The following is a 19,437-nucleotide window of genomic DNA, read 5'->3' as shown; positions in this document are numbered from 1 at the left end:
GTAGGCTTCTAATGTTAACATGCAAATGAAGGCACCTGGGGAGTGGGAGTGGAGCTTGGCACTGCAGGACCTGGATTAACCTCTACATCACCAGTGGAACAGAGGAGAAGTAGGATAAGGGTACGGCTAAATGCTATACGAACTGGCCGTCTAGCACGTTCGGAACAGAGAGTAAAAGGAGCAGGTTTCTGGGCACGATAGCATAGATTCAAGGCATAGTGTACAAACAAAGGTAAGGTAGGATGTGAGTACATTAGAGTCAAACCTAGGCATTGAGTAATGATGAGAGAGATATAGTCTCTAGAGATGTTTAAACCAGGTGATGTCATCGCATATGTAGGAGGTGGAACAACATGGTTGGTTAAGGCATATTGAGCAGGGCTAGAGGCTCTACAGTGAAATAAGACAGGAATCACTAACCAGGACAGTAATGGACGAGGCATATTGATATTAGAGAGAGGCATGCGTAGCCAGGTGAACATATCGGTCCAGTGAGTGGTTGGGCTGACTGGGAACACGGCGATTCAGACAGTTAGCAGGCCGATGCTAACACTCTAACAGTTAGTAGGCCGGGGTTAAACAAGCTAGCAGTTAGCAGACCGGGGCTGGCAAGCTAGCAGTTAGCAGACCGGGTTAGTAGGCAAGCAGTTAGCAGGGGCCAGCAGTTAGCAGACCGGGGAAGGCAAGCAAGCAGTTAGTTGACCGTGGCTAGCAAGTTGGCCTTTGGGGGACATCGCGATGGGGGTAAGTCTGTTTTTGCCTCATCGTGCGGTGACATCGATAGACCAGTCGTGGAGTTAGGAGGGTTCCAAGTAGCTCTAGGTAGCTAGCAGGCCTAGCAGGTTTGCAGAATGGGCCTTCAGCGGGCGTCGCGCCTGAGGGGCCTGTTGGAATCCTCGGTCAGATTATGTCGGTATTCCAGTCGTAGAGGATTGGCGGGGTTCCATGCCCCGTACCGGCAGTAGAAGGGGTCCGGATATTGTAGCCCAGGAGTTAGCCGGGAGATGGGTCTAGCATGGGCTAGCTCCAGGCTAGTTGGTGCTAGCTCAGAGACAGAAACGTTAGCCAGGAGTAGTCAACCGTTGCGATCTGCTTGGGTCCGTGCTGGCGGCACTGGCGGCGCTGGGCAGACGGGCGGCACTGGCGGCGCCGGGCAGACGGGCGGCTCAGGCGGTTTTGGGCAGACGGGCGGCCCAGGCGGCGCTGGGCAGACGGGTGGCTCAGGCGGCGCTGGGCAGACGGGTAGCTCAGATGGCGCTGGGCAGACTGGCAGCTCAGATGGCGCTGGGCAGACGGGAAGCTCCGGCAACGCTGGAGAGGAAGGCTCCGGCAGCGCTGAACAGGTGGGAGACTCCGGAAGCGCTGGAGAGGAGGAAGGCTCCAGCAGTGCTGGACAGGCGGGACCACCTGTAGGGATGAGACGGAGAGACAGCCTGGTGCGGGAGGCTGCCACCGGAGGGCTGGTGCGTGAAGGTGGTACCGGATAGACCGGACCGTGCAGGCACACTGGAGCTCTTGAGCACCGAGCCTGCCCAACCTTACCCGGTTGAATGGTCCCGGTCGCACTGCCAGTGCGGCGAGGTGGAATAGCCCGCACTGGGCTATGCAGGCGAACCGGGGACACCATGCGCAAGGCTGGTGTCATGTAAGCCGGCCCAAGCAGACGCACTGGAGACCAGATGCGTAGAGCTGGCTTCATGGCACTTGGCTCGATGCCCATTCTAGCCCGGCCGATACGCGGAGCTGGTATGTACCGCACCGGGCTATGCACCCGCACTGGGGACACCGTGCGCCACAAAGATCATCAAGGACAACACCCACCCGAGCCACTGCCTGTTCACCCCGCTATCATCCAGAAGGCGAGGTCAGTACAAGTGCATCAAAGCTGGGACCGAGAGACTGAAAAACAGCTTCTATCTCAAGGCCATCAGACTGTTAAACAGCAACCACTAACATTGAGTGGCTGCTGCCAACACACTGACTCAACTCCAGCCACTTCAATAATGGGAATTGATGGGAAAGGATGTAAAATATATCACTAGCCACTTTAAACAATGCTACCTAATATAATGTTTACATACCCTACATTATTCTTCTCATATGTATACGTATATACTGTACTCTATATCATCTACTGCATCCTTATGTAATACATGTATCACTAGCCACTTTAACTATGCCACTTTGTTTACATACTCATCTCATATGTATATACTGTACTCGATACCATCTACTGTATCTTGCCTATGCTGCTCTGCACCATCACTCATTCATATCTTTATGTACATATTCTTTATCCCCTTACACTGTGTATAAGAAATTTGTTTTGGAATTGTTAGTTAGATTACTTGTTGGTTATTACTGCATTGTCGGAACTGGAAGCACAAGCATTTCGCTACACTCGCATTAACATCTGCTAACCATGTGTATGTGACAAATAAAATTTGATTTGATTTGATTTGAGCATCATCTTAGAAATCTTTCTGCAGATGGAAAATACTTACTGATTCAACTGCATGTAACTTTCCTTAGCATTTGTATAAGCTGAATGTTGTTCCTTGGTGCTTATAGTGTGTGTGCGTGTGTGTGCGTGCGTGCGTGGCTTCAGCAACATGGCTGTAATTTTGGCCCAAAAATGTGCAGCCGAGAACCTTTTTATAGTTTTATCTGTAAATAGCATCAACAATTGACATGGGAGTCAATACAAACTACTCTCCAGTTTGCATGTAAATACATTATAATTAACTAACCAATCATACAGATACTGTTCCAATTATCATTTGAAATTGATGTACAGTAATGTAAGTAAGTGCAGAACTACTCTTTATATTTGGCAGCAATATTTTGTGTCTGTGTGTCTAGTTACCTCACTGCAGTAAATATGCAGATGACAGATGACTCTCTCCCCTCCTCTCTCCACCTGTTGATTAGTTTGCTGGAGAGCAGTTCCCGCCAGGAGGAAGAGCACAGTCTCATCGCCCGCTACGCTTCTAGACTGGCCTCTGACGCAGCCGCCGCGGTGAGACACACATGCCATCTGAGGTCATAGTGGGAGAAAATACCATGAATAGCATCCTGACATGTGCCCAGCACGAATACACATTTGTTCCAAATGCCTGTTTTCCGTAGTCAGGTTACCCATTCAGGAAGCGCTTGTGCCTGTAATCTTGACCCATCAGTGTTCGCTGTGGCTGCTTATGTCACTGCTATGTAGTAGTGTATAAGGAAATAACATCAGCCAGATGACCTCAGTACTGTGGATAATGTAATGTGTCTCTGTGTGTAATGATAATGTCATGTCTCTGTGCGTACTGATAGTGTCATACATCTTTGTGTGTAATGATAATGTCATGTCTCTGTGTGTAATGATGATGTCATAATGTCCCCATTTGTAATGAAAATGGTATGTGTCCCTGTGTGTAATGATTATGTCATGTGTCTTACAGCAACAGCAGCAGAGGGTCCCCAACGACATCTCTTTCTCTCTGGATGCCAACAAGCAGCAGAGGCAGCTTATTGCTGAGCTAGAGAGCAAAAACAGGTCAGGGATGGTTTTGGATTTGCTTTTCTCTCTCTGTTCACCTTTTCTTTCCAGCCCTGCCATCGTGCCAAACTACATGAAAGGAATGTGATAGATTATTTAATGTGGTACTCAATGTGCTTCCCACACAAACTGTGGTTGATAGTTATTCAAATGAGCTGTAGCCCTGTTTGCATGGTAGTACCAGAAAAATACAAAAGCAACACAAGTCTTAATGTCGTCAAGCTAGCTGGTAGACCCCCCTGTAATCCATCACACCATCTAAATCACACAAACAAAACTACTTCAGAAAGCCTACATATGTGACATACTAGCTTCAGCTGGCCTGTATTTGTGTGTGTCACAGAGAGATCTTGCAGGAGATCCAGCGTCTGAGAGTGCAGCACGAGCAGGCCTCACAGCCTCCCACATGCACGTCCCAACAGAACCCCACTCTGCTGGCCGAGTTACGGCTTCTCAGGTAGACCCATCTCAAATTCTTCTACAAAACAATCTGTGACCATTTAAATGGACAATTAAATGTGTATATAGACTCAGCAAACAAAGAAACGTCCTCTCACTGTCAACTGTGTTTATTTTCAGCAAACTTAACGTGTTTTTATTTGTATGAACATAACAAGATTCAACAACTGAGACACAAACTGACACAAAGTTCCACAGACATGTGATTAACAAAAATGGAATAATGTATCCCTGAACAAAGGGAGGGTCAAAATCAAAGGTAACAGTCAGTATCTGGTGTGGCCACCAGCTACATTAAGTACTGCAGTGCATCTCCTCCTCATGGACTGCACCAGATTTGCCAGTTCTTGCTGTGAGATGTTACCCCACTCTTCCACCAAGGCATCTGCAAGTTCCCGGACATTTCTGGGGGGAATGGCCCTAGCCCTCACCCTCTGATCCCACAGGTCCCAGATGTGCTCAATGGGATTGAGATCTCCGCTCTTCGCTGGCCATGGCAGAACACTGACATTCCTGTCTTGCAGGAAATCATGCACAGAACAAGCAGTATGAGTGGAGGCATTGTCATGCTGGGGATTCATGTCAGGATGAGCCTGCAAGAAGGGTACCACATGAGGGAGGAGGATGTCTTCCCTGTAACGCACAGCGTTGACATTGCCTGCAATGACAACAAGCTCAGTCCGATGATGCTGTGACACACCGCCCCAGACCATGACGGACCCTCCACCTCCAAATCAATTCCGCTCCAGACTACAGGCTTGGTGTAACGCTCATTCCTTCAACGATAAACGCGAATCCGACCATCAGCCCTGGTGAGACAAAACCGAGTTGTCAGTGAAGAGCACTTTTTGCCAGTCCTGTCTGGTCCAGCGACTGTGGGTTTGTGCCCATAGGCAACGTTGTTGCCGGTGATGTCTGGTGAGGACCTGCCTCACAACAGGCCTACAAGCGCTCAGTCCAGCCTCTCTCAGCCTGTAGACAGTCTGACAGTCTTGTAGACAGTCTGAACACTGATGGGGGGGGTTGTGCGTTCCTGGTGTAACTCGGGCAGTTGTTGTTGTACCTGTCTCACAGGTGTGATGTTCGGATGTACCGATGCTGTGCAGGTGACCTTAATTGCCTACCGTCTGTAAGCTGTTAGTGTCTTAATGACCGTTCCACGGGTGCATGTTCATTAATTGTTTATGGTTCATTGAACAAGCATGGGAAACGGTATTTAAACCCTTTACAATGAAGATCTGTGAAGTTATTTGGATTTTTACTAATTATCTTTGAAAGACAGGGTCCTGAAAAAGGGACGTTTCTTTTTTTGCTGAGTTTATTATGTTTTTGTCCCCCTCTACCAGGCAACGCAAAGATGAGCTGGAGCAGAGGATGTCTGCTCTGCAGGAGAGTCGCAGGGAACTCATGGTACAGCTGGAGCAGCTGATGCTGCTGCTGAAGGTGTGTGATAAAGCCACACAGTTTCAAGCCATACCGTTTCATTTCTACTGTAATGTTGGCCTGCTAATGAGAAGGGTAGAAAATCCAACACACTTTTCATTATCCCACCACTAGAGAGAGCACTTCTTCAAAATGTCACTGGGGCTTCATCATAAGGAAGTTTCCATATCTTAAGTAAATCCTGAGTTGCTCTGGTTTGACAAGTATTCCTTTCTCATCTTCTTACCATAATCCATACGTCTCTTTACAAAAAATGTGTTTGTGTTCCCCAGTTTCTTCATGTTAAAATGTTTGAGATATAACCTTTTCCAGACCTTCTACTGGTCATTCTGCTAAGGACAGTGTTTGTATCATATGTACTGACAACATACAAACAACATAACTCACAAAATAAAACTGGATATAGGATACAATTTAGTCAGTCAGACACAACAACAGTCAATGGAGAAAGGGTTTAAGAAGCCTTACATAAACTGCTTACTGTACTGACTTGGTAAGGCTATCAATCTAATCACTCCAATGAAGGGATCAATGCTAAACCAATTAGCCCCATCTAGCATAACCATGCTAGCATCAGACATGCTAAAGCCTACTATATGGGAGAAAATCCCAATAAGTTTTTACATATGAAAGAAATTGTCTTCATTGATTGATTTTACTTTTGTGTGCTTTTGGGACAGTACATGAATAACGTTTCTCTCAACAGGAGGAGGAAAGGAAGCAAGCTGTAAGTTTGTCAGTGAAACCTAAAATAACTAATGCTTCTTACAAAGAAACTTCTGAATGTGATGTTTGTGGTTTTGCTGACAATATATGATCAGTTCTCATGGGAACTGAAAATGCGGCAGTCAGATGAACTAACAGCATGTTAGATATTTAAATAATTTTGACTTAATATAAAGTGCTGTTAAATGGACCTAAAATGCATTATGGCACGTGCTCAATGTTTGTTGCTCACCAACCATGGATGTGTTTTTGGATAAACATGCTTAACATAACAGCTTTTTCAGCAGAAAATTCTATTGGCCTGAACTTTAGCAATTTTTGCTCCATTACTGGGTCTTATAATATTATAATTAACAATTTTGGAATTATGCTATTACTGACACAACTCTTAGAGGTTTCACGCAGTGATGAGGAGTCGGGCCCTGAGGTTTTCCTGACCAAAACTACAATCCCTACTTTATGTTCCCCATACAGACCTATGGAGATTCATAACTTCATGAATTCCACCCACCCAGCTACCCCCCATGCTAACAGGACAACACCCCAATCACAAGAGACCAACAGTCCAGCAAGAAAGCTATGCAGTAGCAACACAAAGAATAGAGCACCCTGCTGCAGCCGAGTAAACCAGACGAGGCATCTGCTGAACAGAATCTGCAAACAAATCCATGAATTCCTTCTTATCAGAAATAGAATAATTAAAAATACAACCTATTATCATTGAGTTTTGCATAAGATACCCAGGAAAGAGTTAAAGTTCTCATAAATATATGTAACCTCATAAACAAAGTTCATGACATTAGTAATTTGCTAATCTTAGATAATATGAATATATTAGACCCTCTTATAACACACCTTTGATACAGCAGTAGGAGTACAAGGATATAACATCTATAGAAAAGACAGGAATCTCTATAGGGGGAGCTCAGAGAGGATCTCATGACAAGTGAAGTAGAAGTGCTGTGGTTGAAGGTTCACCTGCCTCATCTGAAGCCTCTTCTTTTAGGGTGCTGCTATAGGTCACCAAGTGGAAACTGTCAGTATCTGGAGAATGTGTGTGATGTTAGATAAGAACCCTGATGCTATCATAGAAATGTATTTTTTTGGTGACCTGAACATTGATTGGTAATCATCTAGTTGTCCTCTCAAGAGGAAGCTTCTTACTGTGAGTAATGACTGTAACATGACTCAGGTTATCACTCAACCAACTAGAGTGTTGTCCAATAGTGGTGGATCTGTGACATCCACTTGCATTGATTATATCTTCACCAATGCTGCAGAGATTTGCTCCAAAGCAATATCAGTTCCCATTGGCTGTAGTGACCATAATATTGTGGCAATAACAAGGAAGGGCCTAAAGTTATTTATAAGAGATCATACAAAATGTTTTCTCAGGAGGAACTGCCTAGAAGGCCAGCAGCCCGGAGTCGCCTCTTCACTATTGACATTGAGACTGGGGTTTTGCGGGTACTTTTTTTTACCCCCTTTTCCTCCTCAATTTCATGGTATCCAATTGTTTGTAGTTACTGTCTTGTCTCATCGCTACAACTCCCGTACGGGCTCGGGAGAGACAAAGGTTGAAAGTCATGCGTCCTCCAAAACACAACCCAACCAAGCCGCACTGCTTCTTAACACAGTGCACATCCAACCCGGAAGCCAGCCGCACCAATGTGTTGGAAGAAACACTGTGCGCCCAGCCCGCCACAGGAGTCGCTGGTGCGCAATGAGACCCCTACCGGCCAAACCCTCCCTAACCCAGACGACACTAGGCCAATTGTGTGTCGCCCCACAGACTTACCGGTCGCGGCTGGTTGTGACAGAGCCTGGGCGCGAACCCAGGGTCACTGGTGGCACAGCTAGCGCTGCAGTACAGCGCCCTTAACCATTGCGCCACCCGGGAGGCCTGTTTCTCAATCTAGGCAGTCTAATATACTTGTCCTCTTGCTCAATTGTGCACCGGGGCCTCCCACTCCTCTTTCTATTCTGGTTAGGGCCAGTTTACACTGTTCTGTGAAGGTACACAGCATTGCACGAGATCTTCAGTTTCTTGTCAATTTCTCGCATGGAAGCCTTAATTTCTAGCCTTCATTTCTCAGAACAAGAATAGACTGATTAGGTTCAGAAGAAAGGCCTGTAATCGAACCTACAAATGCTGATGCTCCAGATTCTCAACTAGTCTAAAGAAGGCCAGTTTTTCAGCGGTGCTAACATAATCGCAAAAGGGTTATCTAATGATCAATTAGCCTTTTAAAATGATAAACTTGGATTAGCTAACATAACGTGCCATTGGAACACAGGAGTGATGGTTGCTGATAATGGGCCTCTGTACACCTATGTAGATAATCCATAAAAAAAATCAGCAGTTTCCAGCTACAATAGTCATTTACAACATTAACAATGTCTACACTGTATGCCTGATCAATTTGATGTTATTTTAATTGGCAAAAAAATGTGCTTTTCTTTCAAAAACAAAGACATTTCTATGTGACCCCAAATTTTTGAACGGTAGTGTATGTTGGTCTGATGTGTATAAGGAAGAGAATCCAGATAAAACACTTGGAGTATTTGTGATATTATTCTTGCCAATTGTTAACAAACATGCAACTGTTAAGAAACTAACTGAGAACTGTTAGAGCCCTCTGGAAAGATTGTGAATTGAAAATGTTATGGTTCAAAGAAAGTATGCAAAAAAGGTGGCAAACAAGTCTGGCTGCTCAGCTGATTGGTTCATATACTGTCAATTGAGAAATGTTGTGACTAAATATGTACAGTTGAAGTCGGAAGTTTACATACACCTTAGCCAAATACATTTCAACTGAGTTTTTCACAATTCCTGACATTTAATCCTAGGAAAAATCTCCTGTCTAGGTCAGTCAGGATCACCACTTTCTTTTAAGAATGTGAAATGTCAGAATAATAGTAGAGAGAATGATTTATTTCAGTGGGTCAGAAGTTTACATACACTCAATTAGTATTTGGTAACATTGCCTGTAAATTGTTTAACTTGGGTCAAACGTTTTGGGTAGCCTTCCACAAGCTTCCCACAATAAGTTGGGTGCATTTTGGCCCATTCCTCCTGACAGAGCTGGTGTAACTGAGTCAGGTTTGTAGGCCCCCTTGCTCGCACATGCTTTTTCAGTTCTTCCTACAAATGTTCTATACGATTGAGGTCAGGGCTTTGTGATGGCCACTCCAATAACTTGACTGTTGTCCTTAAGCCATTTTGCCACAACTTTGGAAGTATGCTTGGGGTCATTTTCCATTTGGAAAACCCATTTGCAACCAAGCTTTAACTTCCTGACTGATGTCTTGAGATGTTGCTTCAGTATATCCACATAATTTTCCTACCTCATGATGCCATCTATTTTGTAAAGTGCACCAGTCCCTCCTGCAGCAAAGCACCCCCACAACATGATGCTGCCACCCCGGTACTTCACGGTTGGGATGGTGTTCTTCGGCTTGCAAGCCTCCCCTTTTCCTCCAAACATATTGATGGTCATTATGGCCAAATAGTTCTATTTTTGTTTCATCAGACCAGAGGATATTTCTCCAAAAAGTACAATCTTTGTCCCCATGTGCAGTTGCAAACCATAGTGTGGCTTTTTTATGGCGGTTTTGGAGCAGTGGCTTCTTCCTTGCTGAGCGGCCTTTCAGGTTATGATGATATATGACTCATTTTACTGTAGATATAGATACTTCTGTACCTGTTTCCTCCATCATCTTCACAAGGTCCTTTGCTGTTGTTCTGGGATTGATTTGCACTTTTTGCACCAAAGTATGTTCATTTCTAGGCGACAGAACACGTCTCCTTCCTGAGCGGTATGATGGCTGCGTTGTCCCATGGTGTTTATACTTGCATACTATTGTTTGTACAGATGAATGTGGTACCTTCTGCCGTATTGTAATGGCTCCCAAGGATGAATCAGACTTGTGGAGGTCTATCATTTTTTTCTGAGGTCTTGGCTGAGTTCTTTTGATTTTCCCATGATGTCAAGCAAAGATGCACTGAGTTTGAAGGTAGGCCTTGAAATACCTGCGCAGGTTCACCTCCAATTGACTCAACTGATGTCAATTAGCCTAACAGAAGCGTCTAAATCCATGACATAATATTCTGGAATTGTCCAAGCTGTTTAAAGGCATAGTCAACGTAGTGTATGTAAGCTTCTGACCCACTGGAATTGTGATACAGTGAATTATAAGTGAAATAATCTGTCTGTAAACAATTGTTAGAAAAATGACTTGTGTCATGCACAATGTAGGTGTCCTAACATACTTGCCAAAACTATAGTTTGTTAACAAGAAATTTGCGGTGAGGTTAAAAATGGAGTTTTAATGACTCCAACCTAAGTGTATGTAAACTTCCGACTTCAACTGTATACACAGTACAAGTCAAAAGTTTGGACATGGACCTCCCGAGTGGCACAGTGGTCTGGTTCGAGTCCAGGCTCTGTCGCAGCCGTGACCGGGAAACCCATGGGACGGCGCCCAATTGGCCCAGCATCGTCCTGGTTCGGAGAGGGTTTGGCCAGCAGGGATGTTCTTGTCCCATCGCGCACTAGCGACTCCTGTGGTGGGCTGGGTGCAATGCATTCTGACATGTTCGGTTGCCAGGTGTTCGGTTGCCAGGTGTACGATGTTTACTCTGACACATTGGTGTGGCTGGCTTCCAGTTAGGCGAGCATTGTGTCAAGAAGCAGTGCAGCTTGGCTGGGTTGTGTTTCAGAGGACACAAATCCTTGAGGGAGTTGCAGCCATGGGACAAGATTGTAACTACCATGAAATTGGGGAGGAAAGGGGTATAAAAAAAATGGACACACCTACTCATTCAAGTTATTCTACGTTGTAGAGTAATAGTGAAGACATGAAAACTATGAAATTAGAGTTAGGGTTAAACACCAAAAAAGTGTTAAAACAAATCTGAATATATTTTGGATTCTATATATTTAGCTGCCTTGATGGCAGCTTTGCACAATCTTGGCATTCTCTCAACCAGCTTCATGAGGTAGTCACCTTGAATGCATTTCAATTAGCAAGTGTGCCTTGTTAAAAGTTTATTTGTTAACACTTAATGTGTTTGAGCAAATCAGTTGTGTTGTGACAAGGTAGGGGTGGTATACAGAAGATAGCCCTATTTTGTAAAGGACCAAGGCCACAACAACAGCTCAAATAAGCAAAAGGAAATGACAGCCAGTCATTACTTTAAGACATGAAGGTCAGTCATTGCGGAACATTTCAAGAACTTTGAAAGTGCAGTCGCAAAAACCCATGCAGCGCTATGATGAAACTGGCCCTCATGAGGACCGCCACAGGAAAGGAAGACCCAGAGTTACCTCTGCTGCAGAGGATAAGTTCATTAGAGTTACCAGCGGTAGAGATTGTAGGCCAAATAAATGCTTCACAGAGTTCAAGTAACAGACACAACTCAACATCAACTGTTCAGAGGAGACTGTGTGAATTAGACCTTCATGGTAGAATTGCTGCAAAGAAACCACTACTAAAGAACACCAATAAGAAGAAGAGACTTGCTTGGGCCAAGAAACACGAGCAATGGACATTAGACCGGTGGAAATCTGTCCTTTGGTCTGATGAGTCCAAATGTTAGATTTCTGGTTCCAACCGCCGTGTCTTTGTGAGACGCAGAGTAGGTGAATGGATGATCTCCGCATGTGTGGTTCCCACCGTGAAGCATGGAGCAGGAGGTGTGATGGTGTGGGGGTGCTTTGCTGGTAAGATTGTATGCAATTTATTTAGAATTCAAGGCACATTTAACCAGCATGACTACCACAGCATTCTGAAGCAATATGCCATCCCATCCCAGCATTCCAGGTGAAGCTGGTTGAGAGAATGTCAAGAGTGTGCAAAGCTGTCATCAAGGCAAAGGGTGGCTACTTTGAAGAATCTAAAATCTAATTTGTTTTACATTTTTTTGGTTACTACATGAGTCGATGTGTAATTTCATAGTTTTTATTTATTCACTATCATTCTAGAATGTAGAAAATAGTAAAGAATAAAGAAAACACTTAAATTTGTAGCTGTGTTGTACTCTATATTTTACCAAAACAAAATAAATTATAAAAATAATGACATTATGGGCAGAAAACCCAAATAATCGTTCATTGAAGCTGATGGGTCATTCATCACAAAACCTTTTTACATAGACAATCATTTCAATTACTTTTTCACCAGTAAGGTGGACAAACTGACAATATTGAACAGTGAACCATCATATTTGTGCATTGATGATCTAATAATGAAAGAGAATATTTGCTGTTTTGAATTTGGTCAATTTTGTGCAAAAGGTGGAAAAACAGTTGTTATCCATCAATAATGATATGCCACCAGGTATAAATAACCTAAATGGTGAAATATTAAGAATGGTAGCAGACTGTATTACCACCCCTTTTGCCAAAGCCTAAAGGAGTGTGTGCCCACAGGCATGGAAGGAAGCTAGAGTAATTTCACTGCCTAAAAATAATAAAGCGCCCTTTGCTGTCTCTTACAGCCGACCAATCAGTTTGCTGCCTGTTCTTAGTAAACAGATGAAGAGAATTGTGTTTTAACAAATACAGTGCTATTTTTTTGTTAAGTTAACTACTGACTTTCAACATGCATATAAGGAAGTGCACTCAACGTGTACTGCACTGACTCTGATAATAAGATTATAGTTGGAGCTGTAGTGTAAAATTTCAGTGCAGCCTTTGATGTTATTGATCATAATTTGTTATTGAAAAAGTTCACTTGTTATGGCTTTACTTCACCTGCCATCACATGGTTGGAGAGTTACTTATCCAACAGAACTCTGAGAGTATTCTTCAATGGAAACTTCTCGAACGTCAGATATGTACAGTGTGGTATCCCTCAGGGCAGTTCCCTTGGGCCGTTACTCTACTCTATTTTTTACAAATGATTTGCCACTTGTCTTACAAGAAGCCAAAATTACTATATATGCTGATGATTGCACACTCCACACATCAGCACCTACAGCCAGTGAGCTCAATGAGACTCTTAGGAGTTATAGTCAGTGTCAGAATGGGTAATTAACAATAAACTGGTCTTACATACATCTAAAACCAAAAGCATTGTATTTGGTTCAAAGCAGCTGAACTCCTAGGAGTAAAATTGGATGGTCAGTTATCAGGGTCAAGTGATATTGACAAGGTTATTGTGAAGAGGTAGAGGTATGTCTGTTATTAAAAGATGTTTTGAGTTTATGACACAAAGATCATCTGTACTAGTTGTTCAGGCTTTGATCTTGTCCGATCTTGATTACTGTCCATATGGTCAGGTGCAGCAAAGAAAGACCTCGCAGAGCTGCAGCTGGTTCAAAACAAAGCAACACGCCTTACCCTTAACTTCACACACTGAGCTAACATCAACAACATGCATGATAGTCTTTCATGGTTGAGGAGAAATTGACGACTTCTCTTCTAGTCTTTTTAAGAATCATTTGTGTGTTGAAAATGGCTAACCACTTAAATAATCTTTTTGCATACACTTTGAACAGACATACATACCCCACCAGACATGCCACTATGGGTTTCTTCACGGTACCCAAACCAAAAACAGATTTAGTTTTGTATGGAGCCATGTCATCATGTAATACTCTGCCACCAGATGTTTATCTTTAAAAAACAGATACAAAACATATTGTACCACAGCGCCTCTCCTCTTTCTAAAGATCTAATTTAACTGTACTGTATATAATAATATTAATATATATGAATACTGTGTAAATGGCATGTTTGTGTCTCTAGTTGTCTTTCCTATATATAACTCATTTTTTGGGGGGGGGGGGTGGTCAAATTACGATCTTGTCTCATCGCTGCAAGTCCCCAACTGGCTTGGGATGAGGCAAAGGTTGAGTCATGTGTCCTCCAAAACATGACCCGCCAAGCCGCGCTTCTTAACACCCGCTCGCTTAACCCAGAAGCCAGCTGCACCAATGTGTCGGAGGAAACACCGTTCAACCGATGACCGAGGTCAGCTCGCAGTAGCCCGGCCTGCCACAAGGAGTCGCTAGAGTACGATGAGCCAAGTAAAGCCCCCCAAACCCTCTAATAACCCGGACGACACTGGGCCAATGGTGTGCCGCCCTATAGGACTCACAACACTGAGATGTAGTGCCTTAGATCGCTGCACCACTCGGGATGCCCCTATTTTATATTTAATGTAATATCTTCTTCTTCTTATCTATTACTGTTCTGTACTTCGTCATGTATGTGTACCCCAGGAAGAGTAGCTGCTGTAGCTAATGAGAATCCTAATAACTGAGTCATTCAGTATAGAAATAGCTCCACAAACATTAGATAGATCAATGTGGATGATCACTGGTTGTTACTGCACTGGTGTACTACTGCTACTACTGAAACAGTGACAGGAAGTGACACCTAGAGTCACGCTAACCCATGCTTCCTGTTTCCTGTTTCAGACTCAGGGACCTGGCTCCCCCCGCTCGTCTCCCAGCCACACAGTCAGTCGGTCCATCCCCATGCCAACCCAGTCAGAGTCTGCCGGCACCACACCCACTCACACCCCTCAGGACTCACTCATGGGTGTGGGAGGGGACGTGCAGGAGGCCTTCGCTCAGGGTAATACACACACTCACACACCTTTACAGTTCGGAGTGCAGTAGCCTCCTCAGGTTCTGGAATGCCAGTGTGTGTACCAGCCTCGGTTCTATCTCCAGGCCCCAGGAGGAACTTGAGAAATGACCTCCTTGTTGCTGCTGACTCCATCACCAACACCATGTCTTCATTGGTTAAAGAGCTCAATTCAGGTGATACTATGGTCTCACTGTGTCTCTGACTTTTGAAAATATACCTTTCATATCCTCCGAGCATTTTAAAGCTGCGTGTGTTTTGTCTTCTCCAGAGGCTGGAAGTCAATCAGAGAGCAACATGGACTCTCAGACAGATGAACTGTTCTCCTCTCCCACTTCCGATCTTCTAGCACAGATGACCACTAAACCACGGTAACTACAGTATGAAGTATGCACAGTGTGTAGATATGCTGTATGAATCTCTATAAAAGCTCAAAATTATATACAGAAGATTGCAGCATGGTAATGTTGGATTTACCGCCATAGTCTTGGTGGCAGGAACCCTGGTGGAGTTGAGGAGGAGTGCTATGAGAACGACTTGGTTCAGGTGCTGGAGGATGAGCTGAAGATGGGGGAACTACTAAAACACAGACGGGAGCAAGAGAAACCCCATATGGTGACCTATGGTTTGAGTTATTATTATGGAAAATAAGTGGATTTCAAAACACAGTCCTTATAAATTCCTTGAATTCTTCTCTCTTCATTTTGGTTGTTTTCTTGGTGCGGTACAGGTGACTTTGCAGCAATGACCTTGTTTAACAAGTCTCCTGGTAAGAAGACTAATTCATTTTTTGACATGTTCTTACCATTTGATGTTCACTGCACAAAAATAATAACTATTCATCTTCTGTGTCTATTTCATTCACTGCCTGGAATATATTGTTTCTCACTACACTATATTCCAGTACAAATGGGCAGACTATTTAACTCCCTGTCCTCTCAACAGGTAAGCAATATGAAAAGCCACAAAAGTAGAAAAACACTGGAAGATGGATGAGAAGAGAAGGCATATAGAGAAGGCTGTGGAGAGATGATGGTCCACATGCATGCAAGTCAAACTAAAAAAGAAGTGACAAGGAGGAAGGATCAAAGTTATGACACTGCTAAATCCAACATATTATGTAAAGATCTATTTTTTAAACCAACAGCATTTTTAAGTGAATACTGTGAACCGATATGGAGGGATTATTAAACAAAACAGCTGTCTATTATACCACCGGTGCCATAAAATCGAATAACTTTGTTGAGAATGATTTGATTTTTAATCATATTATTTTTGGGTATGAGTTGTTGAAGAATTGTGCAAGTATATGCTGTAGTTCATTTTTCCCTGGGGCCACATTCGGTCTTCAACGAGATCCGGAGGGTCGCACTGAATTGTTTAAAATATTTCCTTGCTGTCAAAATTTGCAAAAAATTGTCCTCTATCCATAATTTTGGAAATGTTCTATGCTCTCTGACTGTTTAGAGTTTATTAGCGATATGGACTGTCAAGAAACTATGAGTATATGTCCAATATCATTTCTACACAGTTGTGATTAGATTTTAGTCTTTTTATTTTAATTTTAAAGTATATTTTTACTCCAACCACCCATGGGCCAGATTAGACACCCTCCGACCTGCGGGCCGGGCCGTATGTTTGACACCCCTGCTGTAGGTGTATTGCTGGTGAGATTGCTTTTTAAACCAAATAGTAAACTTGGTATATGTGTAAACTGAGGCACAACTGTCTATAACCCAGAGGTTAGCTACAGTATGTCTGACGCTATAACCTGGTTGGCCCATCAGTCGAATGATACTGGTGTTGTATCGCTTTTGTATTTGTTGTTTGACTGTTTAGCTTTTTGATTGAGTGGCTTGTCAGATAGTTTATTTTATTTGCCTTAGCTGGTTAGCTTAGCTCACATTTGGATGGGGTACAGTCAGACCTTCAATGCAGCATGTACTGTAGCTAACATTGTTCCAGCCACTGATACATTTATATTCACTGTCAAAATCACTTTGTTTATTTCACCCACAAGTATTGCCTTGTAGTTACGTAATACAACTGCAGAAGAGGAACAATGTTATTTGCCCTCTTCTGCATGTTGTGTTTGCCACATTTCAAATTTTATTTAATTCCACCTGGAGTATTAAGCCGTTAGGTGATACTAAGAGAATCAGACAATATAAGACAAAGAAGCTGAACCTATGATACATCTAATGCTGGAAAGTAATATTGTCTACTGAAGGATTTTGTTCACTAATAGCTATACTTTGATTAAGAGTTATAGTTGATTTTATTTTATTAATAGCTGCTTGAGGTTTGAAGATGTGACGACATAAATGAAATTGGAGTAGGGAATACAGTACGTAGACAGTACATAGTAGATAGAATGGACAGTACAGTACATATAACGGACAACATTGTTTATAACACTCCAGATTCTAAGGTTTACACTTGCAAGAACAGAGGACATTGTTTGTTTACCATGTTTTAGAATCAAGATCTTCTGTTTTACCATAGATTTTGAAGTTGCATTGTCATTTAAATGTTCTGACCAAATTATTAGCGTTCTTATACTCACTCGCACACAAATCTCTCACAAACATACACTCACAGTCACACACTTGGTAACCAAGCTCATTGTGTGTAAATGTTACCCAGTCACTGTAAAATATGTGCTGCAAGCCAATAAATGTGTGAAATATATCTAGTATGATTTTCAAGCTAGTTCGTATAAGTGATTTTGCATGGTGGTGATGATGGATAATAAAGAATTGACACAACATGATAATGTTGTTGCCTATGAGCTCTTTCTCTTCTCTTTATCCATTGCTTATAAAAGGCACCTACGTAGCCTGGAATCCAAACTAATATCTGTCTGAAACAATGATGAAACTGAGAATATCAGTTTGGATTCCAGGATAGCACTATGAATTCCCATAGGTTTGCTTTACTGCCCCACAATTTATTATCTGTCACTAGTTCAATGCTCCCAGCTCACTGCATTTAATTCATCACACACCCTCCCAGTTAGAACAAAAGAGCAGACAACCATTGCTAGATAAGATCACTACTTGTGTATAACCTCACACAAACTGTAGGTGTATCCCTTGGCTACTGTCAATAAGATAGGGTCTCTGTCGAATTCAGAAGTAGCCTTCAAGTTGACATGATTCCCTAAGAATTTATATCAGTAGAAAAATTGCACGCAGCAGCTGGGTACTGAACGTCTGAAAGTGTGACAAATAACCCCTTGGGCCAAAGAAAAGGCCTTTGCCGAAGCATTTCAGCCAAGGTAATCTTAAATGCTAATGACATTTCATGCTTTCTTGCTCCTAACTTATTTATGAAACTTGACACCATCGTTTCATTGCTTTGCCTGCTCTGTCCTCTGTTTCTGCTCTCCTGCTCTTGCTTGACATGCCACTCCATTGTTCTGTCTTCCTCCCTCTAGGTAGGACTTGAGTGCCCCCTACTGTTCAACAAGTATATTCTTCTTCTTTTGTATTATGGCGGTCCGCAAACAAATGTTATAGGTGCATCACTCCTCCTGCTTTCTTGGCTGTATATCAGCCTACTATTCTGGAGAATGAATTCATTACACTGGGAAAAAGATGCCCTACCAACTAACCCTACACCCATTAAAACCTCATCACTATTCCACTACTTTGGCTCTATCTGATCCTACATCAGACCAACAGCCTGGGAAGACGGGACACTATCGTTCAAAACACCTTGTAACTCTTCTGCAGTAAAATCTCATACACCCAAGTACTTCTCCGCAGCTGCCATCACAACATCTATCCTCTGATTGGCCATGAACGCCAAAAATACCAACCTTACTGAAGCATATTTTATTCCTATCACTCTCTATTGACATCGGCCTACTCACAGGGGATCCTCTTAGGATCTCTCACCCTGGACCAATCTTCCTCGACTACTCTCATCACTGCCTCAGCATACCACACCTTCTGCACTACTTTGATCCTGGTAACCTCAACATGTCTTTGTCTCATCGGACACCTCTGATCTCCAACACCATGCGTAACCCTACAGTTTACACACACACACAACTTTTTCCACCGTTACTACAAATTCCTTTGCCTCATGTCCTCCTACACACTTCTCACATCTAGAAATCTCCCTCCTACAGACTGCTGCCAACACCATAAGCTTGACATCTAAAACACCGTAATGGGTTTGGGACAAAATCTCTCACGGGATAATTCGCACATCCTAACTTGACCTTATCTGGTAAAAAAACTCTGCATCAAAATTCAGTAGTACAGGCAGTGTCTTCTCTGTTTCACCATACTCTCCACCGGGTCTGTGTCGCACCAAACGGTGGTTGTCACAGACACCGGGAGTCTTCAACTTCATCATCAACTTCACCAAACCCTCCTCAACACTTAATGCCAGTCCAGTTATTTACATTTAAGTCATTTAGCAGACGCTCTTATCCAGAGCGACTTACAAATTGGTGAATTCACCTTCTGACATCCAGTGGAACAGCCACTTTACAATAGTGCATCTAAATCATTTAAGGGGGGGGGGGGGGGTGAGAAGGATTATCACAGTTATCACTCCTTTCAACAGAGCCTCAGGAGAGAAAAACATGTCACAGTTCTTGTCCCCAGTCAATTTTGCTGTGACTCTTACATGGATGATGTTAAAAATATT

General features: G+C 43.1%; 1 protein-coding gene across 5 annotated transcripts in view; it reads left to right on the top strand.

Annotated features, from left to right (window-relative positions):
- LOC135512682 (dystrobrevin alpha-like) overlaps nucleotides 1–17,542 on the top strand; it is a 40,369-nt gene extending 22,827 nt beyond the window's left edge. For 2 of the 5 annotated variants that reach the window (XM_064934969.1, XM_064934950.1), the window contains exons 11-20: nucleotides 2,932–3,019; nucleotides 3,447–3,541; nucleotides 3,888–4,001; nucleotides 5,350–5,446; nucleotides 14,601–14,760; nucleotides 14,859–14,948; nucleotides 15,044–15,143; nucleotides 15,258–15,392; nucleotides 15,508–15,541; nucleotides 15,718–17,542. In XM_064934969.1, the coding sequence (XP_064791041.1) occupies nucleotides 2,932–3,019; nucleotides 3,447–3,541; nucleotides 3,888–4,001; nucleotides 5,350–5,446; nucleotides 14,601–14,760; nucleotides 14,859–14,948; nucleotides 15,044–15,143; nucleotides 15,258–15,392; nucleotides 15,508–15,520 (892 nt within the window). In that variant the 3' untranslated portion in view covers nucleotides 15,521–15,541; nucleotides 15,718–17,542. Of the gene's footprint in view, nucleotides 1–2,931; nucleotides 3,020–3,446; nucleotides 3,542–3,887; nucleotides 4,002–5,349; nucleotides 5,447–6,152; nucleotides 6,174–6,646; nucleotides 7,005–14,600; nucleotides 14,761–14,858; nucleotides 14,949–15,043; nucleotides 15,144–15,257; nucleotides 15,393–15,507; nucleotides 15,542–15,717 lie in introns of those variants that run through there. The other 3 variants (XM_064934960.1, XM_064934978.1, XM_064934987.1) reach the window with 3 other exon arrangements.
- The last annotated feature ends 1,895 nt before the right edge of the window (nucleotides 17,543–19,437 follow it).

The sequence above is a fragment of the Oncorhynchus masou genome, chromosome 3 (genome assembly GCF_036934945.1).
Source record: "Oncorhynchus masou masou isolate Uvic2021 chromosome 3, UVic_Omas_1.1, whole genome shotgun sequence".
Taxonomy (NCBI): Eukaryota; Metazoa; Chordata; class Actinopteri; order Salmoniformes; family Salmonidae; genus Oncorhynchus; species Oncorhynchus masou.
This window is presented reverse-complemented; position numbering and strand designations above follow the sequence as displayed.